Source organism: Prionailurus bengalensis, chromosome A3 (genome assembly GCF_016509475.1).
Source record: "Prionailurus bengalensis isolate Pbe53 chromosome A3, Fcat_Pben_1.1_paternal_pri, whole genome shotgun sequence".
NCBI classification, from domain to species: domain Eukaryota; kingdom Metazoa; phylum Chordata; class Mammalia; order Carnivora; family Felidae; genus Prionailurus; species Prionailurus bengalensis.
Genome location: NC_057354.1, coordinates 89,679,206 through 89,695,135, shown reverse-complemented (window position 1 = coordinate 89,695,135; position 15,930 = coordinate 89,679,206). Strand labels below are relative to the sequence as shown.

Below are 15,930 nucleotides of genomic sequence, written 5' to 3'. Positions count from 1 at the left end.
GTGAAACCTGGCTTCTACTCCCCAACCACACCACCCCCTGCCCCTGTGCCTGCCCCCAGTGTTTCCCTGGGGGAAACAGCAGCTTGAGTGGAAAAGATGGAGACATAGGAGTTCCCAGGATGATCACCTGAGCAGGGGCCAAGGAATGGGGGTCTTGGGGCTTCGACTGGGGGCTGGAAGATGGGACCCAGGCAGTAGGCGAAGCCACCAAGGTCTGGGCCTGTTAGGTGGGCTCAGCTGCCAGTCAGCTGTAAACCACTGTCAGAGTCCTGAAAACTGGGGTGTGGGCCCCCCCTTTTTACCTGCACTGCCTTTCTGGTTTTCTGTCTCCTGGGCTGTCCTGGAGAAGCCATGAACTCAAGTTTCGGAGTCTGCCCCAGCCCACACCCCTACCGTCATCTGTGCACCATAGGTAAGGTGCAGGTGCAGGGGATGCTCCCTCCCGGAGAGGACCCTGGAGCGGACACCCGGAGGCCAGCAAGTGTTCGCCGGTGTCCATGGGAGTGGAGGTTCACTGCCACAGGATGGATTTCCCAGGGGAGCCGGCGATCTCTCTGTGTGGGGGACCTCAGAGGGCCCCTGGTGACACTCAAGAGTTGCTGCTACTGCCGCCTTCCAGTCTTTGTCTCCTGAGCAGGGCTGCTCTCAAGGCTGGCCTGTGAGTGCCCTTGGTGATGGGCACCCTCTGCAGGGTGCTGGGCCATGTGGATGCCTGACAGCAGACATCCTCAGTGATGTCTTGCTGTCCATCCGGGCAGGTTATGGACCTCCCTCCCCCCCCCCCACCCCCCCCCCCCCCCCAAGAAACGAGAGGGGTGGGTTCTTTTTTATTGACATCTTATCATGCCTTGATGACTGCTCCATCATTACCTCCTATTTCTGCAAGAGGTCAGCAAAACACATCTGCTTCAGCGGTCTGAATTCCAGGCGCCCTGCTGGGTTCTATTAGCACGGGCTTTACTTTACCCAGCCAGATCGCTAAGCCTGGCCTTTCTCTGGTCTCCTCATCCCCTCCAAGCACCTGGTATTTCTTTCCTCTCTCAGTCCTTAAAGGGATATAGGGTGCTTTCTGATTGGTTCTGTAGGCATAAGTCTGGTGTTCAGTAGAAACTTCAGCATATGGACCAGTGAAGAACACTTGGTTTTGGCTGGAATCCTGTCTGTAAAACGGGATTATTATTGCTCTCTGGGGTTGGCATGAGGTTTAAATGAGCTCTGTCCAGCATCTTCCTCCTTGGGCAGCACCTAATAATGTACCTGTTAGAGTCTTCCCTTTGTCCCCTGGCTCACATACCTGAACCCAGGTACCAGGCATGTGGTACCTTGCCCAAGGCAGGTGGGGGGCAGGCGCGTGGTATTCAGCAGGGGCGTTTCCAGTCTTGGCATTAACCAGGAGGCTCACGGTTTTGTCTCCCTCCACAGCCTGGACGTGTCTCCTCAGGTAGAACCTGACCCAGCTGCTCTTCCTCACCACCTCCCCTGCTCCCCCTGTGCTACGGCCCCCCCCACTCCTGCTCCCACCGCTGCTCCCATGCTAAGCACTAACCTTTTTGCAGCCGCCTCCCCCGCTGCTGCCACTGCTGCTGCCGCCTCCGCCGCCCCTGAAGCCACCCCATCTGGATTCTTGGGTCTCACCAACCCGTTCCTCACCTCCATGCAGAGCAACCCTTTCTTCGAGGAACTCATAGCCGACATAGCACTAAACTCTCCTTCACCTGCTCCCTCTCTCCCCAGTGCCTCGAGGGCCAGCCCCACCCCCCTGGCCTCCCCTGGGAAAGCCCCGCCTGAGTGGGACGACACCTTCAACGTCTTTGCTGCCAGCAGGCTGCGTCCAGAGGCCAGGAGCAAGATCCTGGCCCCTGCAGGAGTGGGGCTGGAGGTGACTGGGCTGCAAGACCAAGGCCGTGGGGCCATGACAATGAAGGCAGCTGAGCCCCGGGGGGACCCTGGGGGAGGAGGAAGAGGTGGGAGCAGCGTGTGGCTGGAGCCCAGGGTTCCTCTGGACTTGGGACTGGACCGCCAGAGCAAGAGCACGGCTGACCTGGGGCCCCTTGGGTCGATAGGGGCCGGCCTGCCCTCTACGTCAGCCCAGCTGCACCTGAGAGCCTCAGACTCTGAAGCAGACAGGGAGCCACCAGCCCCAGGAGGGGAAGCAGGGCAGAGTCCAGCAGACAGTGCGACATCTCTGTTTAGCTCCCCAGAAGTGATCAGTGTGTGGGAAAGACTGCCTGGCCCAGACGACGCCCCTGAGGGCCAGGACGAAGCCTCCCAAGGCGAAGGCCAGCTTTTGCATGAGCTCAATACAGTGGAAGATTCATGGCCTTGGGATGTGGTTACCATTTCTCCTGCAGCTGAAATGTCTTCACCGGTCCTGCGGGGAGAGTCTGATGAGCTGCCTCCTCCCCAGATGCAGCCAGAGTCACCAGAAGCTGTGAGCACCAAGGGGAGTGAGGGGCCTCCCCCACTGGAGCTGGAGCCAGAGCCTGAGCCAGAGCCCAAACCTGAGCAGGTGTTGGACAAGGAACTGCAGCCCAGCAGGCCACCTCCCAAGCCACCACGCCTCTTCACACCCTCAGATTCTCAGGAGGAGGAGGAGGCGGCCACGGCAGCTGCTGCAGGGGGGCTGAGAAGCAGGGGGGCAGAGACTGGAGGAGAAGACGACCTCCCAAGCATGCTGGTTGCTGGGCCACAGGAGGCCAAGGAGGAGGGCGAGGCCCCTGGGTCGGAGTCTGACAGCCATTCTTCCAGAACCCTGCTGGGTGGGCCAGTCCTGGAAGACGTAGTGGAGGGTAGCAGCCCTCCTGTGTCTGGGCCCTACTTATCCCTGCCCACTAGCTGCCCTGAGGGTCCTGCCCCCATACCCCATTACTCAAAGAGCTTGGCTCCTCAGAGTCAGCAGATCCGGGAGGCTCCAGAGAAAGGAGGGAGCCCTGAGGGTCCTGAGGCCCAGAGCCAAGGACCAGTGGGAGAGGGGCTTGGGCCCTTGCCAGGCAGCTCCCAACACACTGACCTCTGGGCGTCAGAGGAGGATGCCTTGAACCCCTTTTTGTCTCAGGGGAACCAAGACCCCCCCAGTCTCCCGTCCACATCCCCTCCAGGGTCCAGGGAATCTTCCATCCTCTCTGGTCCAGAAGAGCTGCCCACGCCCCCAGAGCCTGCTTTTCCACCGCCCCCTCTCCCGTCTTGGGCCGGCCACCGCCATGGGGAGCCCAGCCCTCCATGCTCTCCTCTGCCTGGAGCTCAGCCCCTGACTTCTTCCTCCCCACCCCCTGGGGAGCCAGCCTCCTCCCCTGGGGGCTCCCCTGCCCCACTTGGGGAGGACCACGCTGCAACCACCCCAGCCTCCCCGCTTGTGCTTCTGCCCTTGGAGACACGACCAGCTGAGGAGCCACAGCCCAGTGCCAGGTGAGCGGTGAGCTGCCACCCTGAGAATACACTGCAGGAGGAGATGGGTGGAGGGGGGCAAAGCAGCCCAGGGGCTAGGATGTTCACATTCCAGCCTCAGTCCTTCCAGGGGCAGATGAAGGGCTCCTTTACCCTGAAGCAGGATAGGGGAGGCTTTGAAGAAAGGAGCCCTTCTGTGGTACCTGCTCTGAAGCTGTCTCCTCCTTGGATCCTCGGGCAAGCAGAGGTGCAGGGGGTGAAGAATGGAGTGGGGAGAGCCAGTGTGGGCTGGCAGGGGAAGGGGGATGAGAGTTCAGGCATTCAGCTGCAAGGGAAGCTGGGTACTTGTCAAATGGGGGCCACATCCTCTGCAGCAGGCCCAGGGGAACAGGCTGTGGGAGGCAGAGAACCAGAGGAGGGACCGATACAGAGGTCCGTCGGAGAGAAAGCCCAAGAGCTATTTAGAGGACAGAAGAAAAACAAAAATACTCCCTCACTCAGAAGAAAGGGTCTGTAGCCCCTTCAGGTGCCTCATTGGTTTGCATCTGTGCCTTTTCAGGGGGTGGTCCTGATGTGCTTAGGACTGTGCTGAGTGGACACTGGATGCCTGTGTGACTGTGGTCACTGTGGCATTGGCCTGTTTGGGGAAGAATGATGAGGCTGTGACCTCACCAGGTTGACTGGTGCGGGGTGACCAGAGCTGAGGTCTGGAGACACAGATCACTTGGGGTCAATGGGGAGCAGTGAAGTCCAGAAGGATGCTAGTGCTCTAGGAGCCCTGAGTGAAGAAGTGGAGGGAGTAGAGGAGGCTGCTTTTTCTGCTGAACAGAGCAGGGTGAGAGTCTTGAGGAGCAGGACGGGCTCCTGGACTAGGGCCCCCAGCCTGCTGGCTCATACATTTAGTCTTCCGAATTCACTGAGCATCCACTGTGTGTCAGACACTAAACAGAGATCAAAGATATGCCTGGAGAGCTCCCAATCCAGTGAGCAAGACAGAAATGCACCCATGAAGAGCTGGCCTGTGGGGTCCATGCTGATGGAGGAGAAGTGGGAGGGAAGGAATCTGGGCTACCCTTGACTGCTGTTCCAGTGGTAGGTGGTGAGGGAGAGGGGGTGGCTACAGCTTCCTTGCTCTGATGACAGTGTCCTTACCTGGCCCTACTGTATTCCAGCCTCACTTCTAATTATACTCACTACCTTTAGGAAGCTTTATTCCCTTCAGGGCTGGCTTCATGTCGAACTCAGCATGTTCCTTCATCATGAAGTAGATGGGCCAAGTAGAGCTATCCCCATTTCTCAGATGAGGAAATGGGAGTCCTTGAGAGCTATGGGGTCCAGGGTCCCTCTTATGTGTGGGGGCAACCAGATTGAGAGCCCAGGACCCATTCAGGGTTTCTTTATGCCACCCCTCCCCAGGCACAGCCCATAGGTAGCATTAGAGCAGCTTTTAAGTTCCCATCCCTAATGCAAACTCTTAGGTGGGAAGAGATAGGTTGTTTACTGCTATCTGCCCCTTGCCTGGCCTCTCTACCACTCTTCCCAGGTTGTGAGACTGAATCCATGGCCCTATCCTGAGTAGCAGAGTTGACTTCTCTGGGTCTGGGCACTCCTTCCTCCAATGGAGCTCAGGGCCTTGGGCTAAGCCATTTTGCTTCCTCCTTCTGAACAGTCCAAATTCTGGGGGCAGGTTAGTTGATTTGAGGGCCTGCTGCTTGCAGTTTGCATACCTGTCACAGGTACAGGGTGCTGGGGGATCCCAGAGCAGGGTCACTTTAGTCAGCTTGGGGGAATTGGGAAAGTTGCCCAGAGGAAGTGGCCTTGCATAGCTTTGAAACATGAATAGGAGTTAGTAGGCCAGCAGGTGAAGGGCCAGTGTTCTAGACAGAGGGACAGCTTTTATAAGAGCCTGCAGGTGAGAAAGAGCACATTTCCCGGGGTGTCGGCAGTGTGTGGGGAAGTAGAGACCCATCAGGAAAGGGCAGAGCCCATTCGTGTTAGAGATTGTGTTTTCTTATCTGATCTAGAATGGTAAAGGCTATTTAAGCGTTGGAGAGGCTGAGCTAGCTCACAGTCCCATAGCAGTACAGGGCATGGTTGGAGGTGGGCAAGACCCCCTTGGAGGACATGAGTTAGCAGTTGTAGCCGGAGGAAGTTTAGCTAGCACTGGCTCGGAGAGGAGGGAATGGGGTGAGAGAAGATGAGAGGGAGCAGGGCTTGATTTTTGTTAGTCCTGGAGCTGAGTGGGGGTGGGGTGGGGGTGGGGGAGGAATCAGAGGGATTCCCAGGTGTCTGACTGGAGCCACCCACTGCTGGGAAGGACACAGAAAAGGATAGACAGGACAGACATGGAAGGGAGTATGATGCACCTGAACTGGCCCCGGTGTGGAGTGAGCCAGCCTCCAATTGTATGTGAGCCAGAGCTCGGGGGTGAGGTCTGGGCTGGAGCTGGACATTAGGGGTCGTGGGAGCCAAGGTGAGGAGGGGAGAGATCCAAGGGCAGACTAGCAGTTAAGACTGAGGAGGAGACCGTCAGAGGTCAGAAAACCAGATGGAGGTCTTGGAGGGAAATGAGGGAGAGCAAGCCAAAGGAAGGAGTGGTCCAAGTGTGAACTCCACAGAGAGATCAGTGAGTTGAGAACTGAGGGGTTGGTGGACTCAGCAGGAGCACTTGTGATGGGCCGGCGGGGCCAACGGCCCATTCTGATGGGTTGAGGAGTCACGAAAGGTAAGAACTTGCAGAGACAAAATGCAGTGTGCATGCTCTGGTGGGGCTGGGGGAGGAGGAAGGGGAGGTGGGGCATGACTCATGCGGAAACAGAGTCAAGGGAGGCCTGTGTAAATGCTGAAGGGAAGCAACCAGTAGAGAGAGGCGGGCAGCCAAGTGTTCTAGTTTGGCCAGGTCTTTCCTGGTTTGAACACCCAAAGTCCCTCACCCTGGGAATCCTTAGTCCTGGGAAAATTGGGAAACTGGGAGAGTTGGTCAGATCCCTAGAGAAAGGTTACAGTATGGAAGAGGCGGGGAGGATGGGGGGGGGGTGGCCCTGGCAAAGACTGGCTGTAGGTGCAGAGAATGCTGTGGGCTGGCCTCTGCCATCCCTGTGAAGGGGCAGGTCTTCTGAGGGAGTAAAATGGAGAGGGCACAGGCAGTGAGGGAGGAGGAGGGGAGAGTTGCTGAGGAGTGCAGGGTGCAGCTGCCCCAAGGCTCTGGCTGTGTAGGGGACAGCCACCACCACGTGGTGGTTTGTGTCCAGCAGACCCGCTGGCCCCCCAGAGAAGGTGGCCCCGTGTTTTCGCTGCACTGCCCATCCCTCCTCATAAGGCATCTCCTTTCTGTGTCTGCAGCCCTCACCCTGTGAAGCCCCTCAGTGCTGCCCCTGTGGAGGGCAGCCCCGACAGGAAGCAGCCTCGCTCCAGTCTGAGCACAGCTCTGAGCAGTGGGCTGGAGAAGCTCAAGACCGTCACATCAGGCAGCGTTCAGCCTGTGGCTCCAGCCCCCCATGTTGGCCAGACTGTGGACGCCAAGCGGCTGAAGGTGAGGCCCGGCAGGATGCCAGGGTGCGTCAGACCGGATGTGTGGTGCCACGGAGAGAGATCTGGCGCCTGGAGGTCAGGAGCAGGGTGCTGGGCAGGGTGGAGCAAAGAGTGGGCCTGGTCCCCCAGGCCAGAGCCCTGAAGCCAGTTAGGCTGTCTCTCGCACTGGAGACAGAGGCCGCTCCAGGGGCCTGTAGGAGTGAAACCCGGGTGTTGGTGGGTGGACAGGCAGGTAGGCCTGAGGCTGCTGCCCTGCTCATTCTCATTCCTGGCCTCAGGACTCAGGTGTGCTGGACCAGTCGGCCAAATACTACCACCTGACCCACGACGAGCTCATCGGCCTGCTCTTGCAGCGGGAGCGGGAGCTGAGCCAGCGGGACGAGCATGTGCAGGAGCTGGAGAGCTACATTGACCGGCTGCTGGTGCGGATCATGGAGACCTCACCCACACTGCTGCAGATCCCCCCTGGCCCCCCAAAGTAGCCTTCCTCACCCCTGCCCCCGGGAGGGTCAGCGTGGACCCACTGCCCAAATAGGGCTTGCGCTGCCCTCCTTCCCGCTGAACTCACTCTCACCTGGGCAGGCTGCTGTCTGTCCTCTGTTGTCACTCCTTGCTCCTCTTCCCTTCTGCCTCCGTGGGGCTGCTGGAAGGGGGACCCTTTGGACTCCCATTGGAGGCATCAGGTTCCATGTACAACTTGTGTGTTTTGGGGAGCCCTCAGTCGTTCCCACCTGCCTATTTCCATATCCCTTAGTTTTAGGGGCTCCAGGGAATTGGAACAAAGAATTTAGTACTCGAGGGGGAGCAGGGGTGAGCTGCAATTTGATGTGGCATCTGGGACATACTTTATTACCCTACAACAATGGTCATTTTGTCCAAGGCTAAACCCTTGTCCTCCTCATCTGTCTTCAGCCCCTGGAGGGCTCCTAGCATTACTGGGGCTGGGGCTGTGGCAGGAACCAAGTTGCCCATTTTGGAGTTATGGGCACCTGGAGTCTCATGTCTGTTCCCTTGAGAGCAAGGAGCCTGTATGGTCTGGTCTCATCTCTGCTGTGTTCTGATTTTCGTGTGTTTCCAGCTGTTTGCAGAACGAGTGCCACGTGGATGGATGGGGATGATGTGTGTTCTCCAGGCCCCCCGCCCTGCCCTCCTCTTCTGATCTTTCCATTGAGTGTCATGTGTGAATGTATGGAGAGCTGGGGCAAGTGTGGGGAGAGCACCTCCTCACCTGCCTCCAAGCTGTGGGCCCCTCCAGGCCTCAGGGCTTTGGGCTGCTTGTGTTTGGGGATCAAGCCTCCATCTTTGTTTTTGTTGCCTGTCCAGATGCCAAAACTCTGTGCTGCGGCAGGGTTTGTACTTTTGGAAACCAATTAAAATGTGCCTTTTGTGGGTGGGGTCAAGAGCCTCTGGATGCAGACCTCTCTCTCTCTGTTTGGTGTCCCCCTCCCTCCCTGTTGAGCACATGGGGCTGGATCTGTCAGAGCCCTGGACATGGGAGAGGAGGATGGTGAGACTCGCTGCACCCTGTGCCCCTCCCCCAGAGTTCAGTTAAGGGTCTGGCGAAGCTGCCACTGCTCCTTTAACTTTCCTGCCACCTTCTCTTCCTCCCTCAACCCCATTTGCGGAGGGTCCTGGGATAAAAACTACATTCTGGAAGTGGGAGGTCCCACTCTGCCCATACTTAGGAAAAAAGCCTTTGTTGCTCTCCTCTCCATCACTGGCTGCTCTCCCAGCCTGTCCCTTCTGCCCCATGGCCTTGCCTGGCTTGGCTGCAGTGCACTTTGAAATGAAGTGTCTGTCTTTTGGCCCAGCCCTGGTTAGCTTGCAGAAAACATGGCCGGCTTCCCATGGCATCTACAGGGAACCTTTAGTGGCTTGTGTGCCCTGATTTAGCAAAAGTTTTGGGGTAAGGAGGTACTGAAGGAGGATACTTTTGGCCCAGGGAGGAGGTGAGAGCTCGTCTGGAATTACCTCTTCTTCCTGAGAGAGCCTATGGGATCTTTCCGACAGCCTTGGAAGGACATGTGCTCTGTGGGTGATGTCTTCTGCCAGGATGAAGCAGAGGAGCCCCGACACATGGGGGAAAACCCCTGTAATGTTATCTACCTTAACGATCACTCATCAAAGCTGAGGATGTGTCCCCAGGTGTCCAGATCTTGGGTCATGGTTTTTTTGGGGGTCAGTGGGGGTTGGGTAGGTATCTCTTCTGGGGGAAGGGGAGCACTCCTCTACTATGTATTCTTCCGGGCTCTATTCATTACCAGCCCTGACCCTGATCTTCCACTCATCCTTGATTGTGGGCCTCCAAAATGCCCAGGGCAAGGATGTCTTCAGAAGAGCTTTGAGTTGAAGCCCAAGGTTCTTGTTGGATGTTTCTGCTCCTGGCCACGACTTGGAGAGTTGCAGGTGGGGTGGGCAGAGAGCAGGCACAGTTCTGCTTTGCTGTTTGTCTTCCTAGTTGTAACTCCTGTTTATAAAGAGCTTGTTCTTCATGTTTTGAGCACTTTATGAAGAATAAAAAGTTCATATACTGCAGGTGGCTCTATTGTGTTCCTGTTTTGACAAACGTATGAAGGAGGCTTGCTGGGGGAAAAGGCGGGTAATGGGGTTTTGGATGTCACTGCCCCCATCTTAACATCAGGGGCAGCAGCACAGCATTGACAGGTGGCATGGACTCGGTCTTTTCTTTGCCGAGATACCCACATTTATTGAGCACTGTGGGGGAATACAGAGGGTAAAAGACTCGATTCTTAATGTGAAACCACGTAGTCTAGTAGCAAATGATACAAATCCAAGATACAAATGGTTCTTCATAGCTAGCTAGAATCTCTCTCTAGCTTTAGGAATCGTCTGTTTCTTGTGGGTTTTGTTGGTGGATGAGGAACTGGCTGCTACAAATCATGCATTGTCCAGAAAGACATGAGCAGGCATGAGCCAATACTGCACCTCACTTTGAGACTAGGGAGACCCAAAGTGGGATTCCCTAGGATCAAAACTATTTCTACTTCCCTCTTGGGTAGCTTCCTTCCCTTCCTGCCAGCCTGACACACTGACCAGATAATTCATCTGGGAATCTTCTACTCCGTTCTGCACAAGTGTGTTTATTATCCTTGCTTGCATCCTGTTCTACGATATGCAGCACTCCTTCTTACCTAACGTCCTTGTAGTGCTTAATAAACATTACTGAACCCCACTCCCCACTCCCACTTCTCTTCCTGCCTGGGAATTAGGCTGAGGAGGATCTTCCTTAGTTGGGCAAAGGAAGTGGAAGCCGCCAGGGCTCTGAAGCTCCCACTGTTTAATTCACACAGTCAATACGTATTTGAGTCCCTGTTGGTAGTCCTCCCAAGCCTGGCACTGAGGACTCAGCAGTGAATCAAAAGGTCATACTTCCTGTCTCATGGACCTAACTAACAGTGGGAACCACATAGGCGAAGCCGTAAATAATGAAAAGTGCGAGGGCTGCAAGGGAGAAGTGCTGGATACTAATAGGAGCATATAGCGGATTTTGTGGAAGTAGGGTGATGGATCGGGAAATGCGATGTTTAGGCTGAGGTAGGAGAGCCAGAGTCAGGCAAAGACAAAAAAGTTAAGAGTTTTCTGGGTACAGAATGTTCAAGGGTCAGAGGTGGGAAGCACCCCAGCATGTTCCTGTACTCAGTGTCAGGATGGCTGGAGAGCACAAGGGGAGGGGCAGGGTGGCGGCAGAAGAAACTGCTTGAAGACTCCGCAGTGCAAGTCTTTGCAGGAAGCCTTTCGAGATTAACCCGGAGCCTTTGCGCATCTGGTCCCGGGTCGGACCCGCGAGTAGGGCTCTTTCGGACTAGAGCTCCGGGAGCGACGCCCTCCGCAGCAAGTGAAACTTCTAGGGGCAGGTAACCAGCGAGGGGGAGCCCTGTGGCCCCCTATCGGGACCTTAGAGTCGTACACGCACGCTTTTCCCATATTGCCTAGCCCTTCAGAACCGGCAGCAGGAACGGAGATCGGGTTTGAGTCAGTTCAACTCTCCGCAGTCTAGGGTTGGCAAGCGCCGTGACTAGAAAAACTACACTCCCCACAATCCCTTGCGCCCCCGGCTCGCTGCGGTTGCTTATGGCCAATCGGGAGAAGCAGCTGTGGCGGGGGCCGAGGAGGGACATTTTAAAAGGGCCGGAGATTGCAGGCGTCAGTGGTCATGGCGGATACAGCGACTACAGCATCGGCGGCGGCGGCTAGTGCCGCTAACACCTCGACCGATGCACCTCCTTTCCAGCTGGGCAAACCTCGCTTCCAGCAGGTGAGGACGGAGCTATGGTCTGAAGGTCGGCGGGTGGCACAGGGAGGGCGGCACACTCCTCTCCAAAATCCCCTTTAGTCCTGGGGTCCTCCGACCCGCGGCCACTGGGGAGCCTGCAGCTACTGCCTCGGGGACCTCGACCACAGCCATCCCTTTCCCATTGGCGAGCAGAGTGGGCGAGGACTCCCACTTTGGCTCCCTATTGGCCGCCGTTGCCGTCACTCCTCGGCTGCCCGCGCCCTCCAGCCTTTCCCGCCCGAGGCGCTCTGTGATTGGCCACTGACAGTCGCGGCCAGGAATCCGGGCGCCCCGGGTCCGAGCGGCTTCTGCAGGGTCGCTTTGAGCTGTGCAGTCAGCCACTCGCGGCGGAAAGTTCGAGCCCGGCTCTGGATGACAAGTTGGCGTGGCGGAGATGTCTTCTAACTTTCCCTGGGTGGGGATGACGTTCTTTCCGAGATGCTGGCGGAGCCCCTGGGCAGTGTCTGACCCTGCGGTCATGCTGCCAGTCCTTGACCCCAAGCCAGGTCCGCTGTGCTCGATGGTTTAGGGCCACGGGCCGAGGGGTCCCCGCGACCTGGCGACCCCTTTCCCCTCCAATGGGGGATTCGCTGATGCGAGTCGGCCGGCTGGTGCCCTGCCGGGGATGGAAGGAGGACGTGCGGGGAGAGCCGGGTGCGGAGGAAACGCTGTGTCATCCCCTGGGGCCGCGGACTGTTGGAAGAGTCCGCGTCCCTGGGAGCCCGCTTCAGCTCCTCCCCCGGAGCGACCTCCGAGGAAGGTCTCTGGAACCCGGGCCCTGGCGCCGCCGAGGGCTCGGCTCTTTGGACCCGGTCGGGCTCTTCGGAGCATGGTGACAGTGGCCTTTTTACCCGGGGACTCCCGACAGGGCGTGACTAACTCGTCCTCGGCCACGGAGTTGGGGATCGAACCCATAGCCTGGACGTGCGACCAGTGCTGAAGGCTTGGAGGGGCCGTTCCCACGCTGCGGGCCGCTTCGTACCCTCCTTCCTCCACTGCCTCCAGCCAGCGCGGAGGAAGTGGACTTTATTAGGAAAAGGGCAAAGAGGCTCGGCTGAAGTGAACTGGGTTTGCCTTGGGTGGGGGGCAGCGGAGGCGGACAGAAAGAAGTTTGCAGGAAGAAAGGAAATTGTACAAGGTCGGTGAGGTGGTGGATTTTTTGTGTGTGTTTTGTGGGTTTTTTTTGTTTTGTTTTGTTTTTTGGTGGTAGTGGTTGTGTGGGAGAGGGACTGGTTCCCGCAAAGTGGTGCACCGAGCTTCACTGATAAGAAATTAAGCCCCTGAGCCTTCTGAAAACAATGCCCTCACTGTTTTAAAACAGGACTTTAATTCCTTAAAAAAAATTAAGCCATCTCAGCATGTAGGTGTCAGAGCAAGACTGGCATCTTCCTGCCAGTGTAGGGTGCTGTCTAGGAAGAGACTGTCAGGGGTGCCTCTCCCAGAACTTGAATGACCCTTCTTTTGGCTGGCCCCCTTTCCCAGCCCTCCACACACTCATCCTTTAAGGATCAGCTAGGCCTCCTACTCTGGAAACATTTCCTCTCTTCTTCCATATATTACCCCTGGTGGGACCAGGTCACTGACTCTTTCCTGACCCCCCTTTTTGGCCACCCCAAGTGGGATCCTCTTAGGTTAGCCTTTAGTGACAGTCTGTCCGTGTTGCTCTAATACTTGTTCTCCTCACCCCTTGTGTGCATCTTTTGAGAGAAGGGGCTGATCTTGCCCTCCTTTGTCTCTGTCTTACCCCGAGGTGGGGCTAGACACATGGTGATGTGCCGAATAAAGACTTGTGGGTTGTCTTTTTCGGGGACCTGTTCTGGGACATTCAGTCACACAACACACAGTTATTGAGAACTTCTCAGTGGCTTTAATGACTGAGCCCTTTGCTGTGATCACCGCTGGAGCCATATATGCACATTTGAGATTACTCCAGTCATTGCTGGTATCTGTTTTTGGCACCGCTCTTGAGGGCAATAAGAGTGTTTGTTGTATTTGCTTTGGCAGCAGCCCTCCTCCAGCGTCGTGACTTGCATAAAGCATAGTGCAAGTGATTGTCCATGTTAAGGAACTTCCCACCGTTGCCCATGCCCCCTCCTGCTCCTTCCACACCACATCCTGCTGTGCAAGCAGCCCAACCTGCCACCCAGTGACTCCCAAGAGACCTGCGAGTCCCCTGCATACTTCCCTTTCCCTCACCCTCTAAACACAACCAGAGGCCCAGTGTTCTCGTCTCTTGAAACAGCTCTCAAATTCACCGGATTCCCTGCTGGAATCCTGGATCAAGCTGCCATTATCTATCTCCTGAGCCACTGTGGAAGCCTAACAGGTCTCCCTGCTTGCACTCTGGCCCCCTTCCAATCCCATCCTTCTTTCACTTGGCAGCCTCAACCACGGCAGGTCTGATCAGGTGACTCCCTCCCCTCCCCCCACCACACACTTAAACACTCTCCAGTGGCTTCCCCTCCTTCTGAAATAAAGACCTCCCTTTTGAAGAGGCCCCCAAAGCCCACATGGCCCACCCATGCTGACTTCTTCTTCCTGAAATCAGACTCCCTCCTTCCCCCTCTCTCCTATCACACTGGCTGCTTTCAGCCACTTGAACTCTGAGTGGTTCATAATCCGGGGCCCAATTCCCAGAGCCCACGCCACGGGCACCACCCTCAGTCCCCAACTAGTCACATCGCTTTCTTCAAGACTGGGTGCAGGGAGTTCTCTTCTTACTCCCTAGAGTCGCCTCAGGACCCTTCTTTCCATCCTTCAAAGTTCTCTGTGCAGGAGGGCTGGGGGATAAAGGACACTGACCAGTGTCAGAGGGTGAAGAGAGATGGCTTGCCCTGCTGGGCTTTGGTCTGTGACCATCTTTCTTCCCATAAGATGATGATAACAGCCAAGCATCGTTCCAGGCTTTTGGCATATTGGCTTATTTAATTTTCACAACAACTCCGTGAGACAGATAGGTGAGGAAGCTGCCACACACACAGATTAACTCACTTCCCAGGCAGTCTGGCTCCAGAGTCCTTGTTTGTTGGTTTATTGTTAACATTTTTTTTAGTGTTTATTTATTTTTGAAAGAAAGAGAGAGTAAGGGAGGGGCAGAGAGAGAGAGAGGGAGACAGAGGATCTGAAGCAGATTCTGGGCTCTGAGCTGTCAGCACAGAGCCCGATGTGAGGCTCAAACCCACTAACTGTGAGATCATGACCTGAACCGAAGTCAGACGCTGAAGCAACTGAGCCACCCAGGTACCTCTTATTGTCAACCTTTTTATTAAGGTTTTCAGACTTTCAAAAGTGGAGACAGTCGTCAAAGAAGAGCCCACCCATCACTGAGCTTCAACAATTGCCACTGTGAGGCTAGCCTTATTTCATGTATATGCCCCCAATCCCAAACAATGAATTATTAAAAAAAAATTTTTTTTTTACATTTATTTATTTTTGAGAAACAGAGTGAGACAAAGCATGAGCGGGGGAGGGGCAGAGAGAGAAGGAGACACAGAATCTGAAGCAGGCAGGCTCCAGGCTCTGAGCAAGCGGTCAGCACATAGCCTGATTCAGGGCTCGAACCCACAAACTGTGAGATCGTGACCTGAGCTAAAGTCGGACGCTCAACTGACTGAGCCACCCAGGTTCCCCCAATGAATTATTTTAAAGCAATGCCCAGACAACCCATCATTTCATTGTACCAGCTAGTAGATAGCTATAAAAAAATAAGGACTTAAAAAAATGTTTATTTATTTACTTTTGAGAGAGAGAAAGAGCAGTGAAGAGCCTGATGTGGGGTTTGATCTCATGACCATGAAATGAAGAGTCAAATGCTTAACTGACTGAGCCACCCAGCCATCCCAGGACTTTTTCTAAATAATTTTTTTTTTACTTCAGAATAATTTTTTTTTCCCATTAAATAAAGCTTTGGGTATTTCATAATCCCAGTTTTATTTATTTATTTTTAATTAATAATTAATTTTTAAATTTATATCCAAGTTAGTTAGCATATAGTGTAACAATGATTTCAGGAGTAGATTCCTTAATGCCCTTTACCCATTTAGCCCTTACCCCAACCCCTCCAGCAGCCCTCTGTTCTCTATATTTAAGAGTCTCTTATGTTTTGTCCCCCTCCCTGTTTTTATATTATTTTTGCTTCCCTTCCCTTATGTCCATCTGTTTTGTATCTTAAAGTCCTCATATGAATGAGGTCATATGATATTTGTCTTTCTCCAACTAATTTTGGTTAGCATAGTACCCTCTAGTTCCATCCACGTAATTGCAAATGGCAAGATTTCATTCTTGATTGCTGAGTAATACTCCATTGTATGTATGTACCACATCTTCTTTATCCATTCATCTGTCAATGGACCTTTGGGCTCTTTCCATACTTTGGCTATTGTTGGTTGATAGTGCTGCTATAAACATTGGGGTGCATGTGCCCCTTCGAAACAACACACCTGTATCCTTTGGATAAATCCCTAGTAGTGCAATTCCTGGGTTGTAGGGTAGTTCTACTTTTAATTTTTTGAGGAACCTCCATACCGTTTTCCAGAGTGGCTGCACCAGTTTCTTCAGAATATTTGTAGATTTATGGAAGTCAAAAAGCACAGAATTCCGGTATAACTCTCACCTGGTTTCCCCTAGTGTTATCATCTCATGGTACAGTTGACAACTGACCATGGTACAATTGTCAAAACTGAGTGTTGGAACATTACTATTAACTATACTCCCAGACTTTA

The 15,930-nt window shown here is 54.7% G+C and overlaps 2 protein-coding genes across 7 annotated transcripts in view; both read left to right on the top strand.

The window, feature by feature from the left end:
* Positions 1–9,450, top strand: part of RAB11FIP5 (RAB11 family interacting protein 5) — a 37,811-nt gene extending 28,361 nt beyond the window's left edge. Inside the window, exons 4-6 of one of the 3 annotated variants that reach the window (XM_043603684.1) lie at positions 1,735–3,405; positions 6,727–6,916; positions 7,194–9,450. In XM_043603684.1, the coding sequence (XP_043459619.1) occupies positions 1,735–3,405; positions 6,727–6,916; positions 7,194–7,397 (2,065 nt within the window). In that variant the 3' untranslated portion in view covers positions 7,398–9,450. Of the gene's footprint in view, positions 1–1,422; positions 3,406–6,726; positions 6,917–7,193 lie in introns of all 3 variants that reach the window. The other 2 variants (XM_043603683.1, XM_043603685.1) reach the window with 2 other exon arrangements.
* A 1,602-nt stretch (positions 9,451–11,052) lies between these two features.
* Positions 11,053–15,930, top strand: part of SFXN5 (sideroflexin 5) — a 116,972-nt gene continuing 112,094 nt past the window's right edge. Inside the window, exon 1 of one of the 4 annotated variants that reach the window (XM_043603679.1) lies at positions 11,053–11,191. In XM_043603679.1, coding sequence (XP_043459614.1) covers positions 11,090–11,191 — 102 coding nt within the window. In that variant the 5' untranslated portion in view covers positions 11,053–11,089. The remainder of the gene's footprint in view (positions 11,192–15,930) is intronic. The other 3 variants (XM_043603682.1, XM_043603681.1, XM_043603680.1) reach the window with 3 other exon arrangements.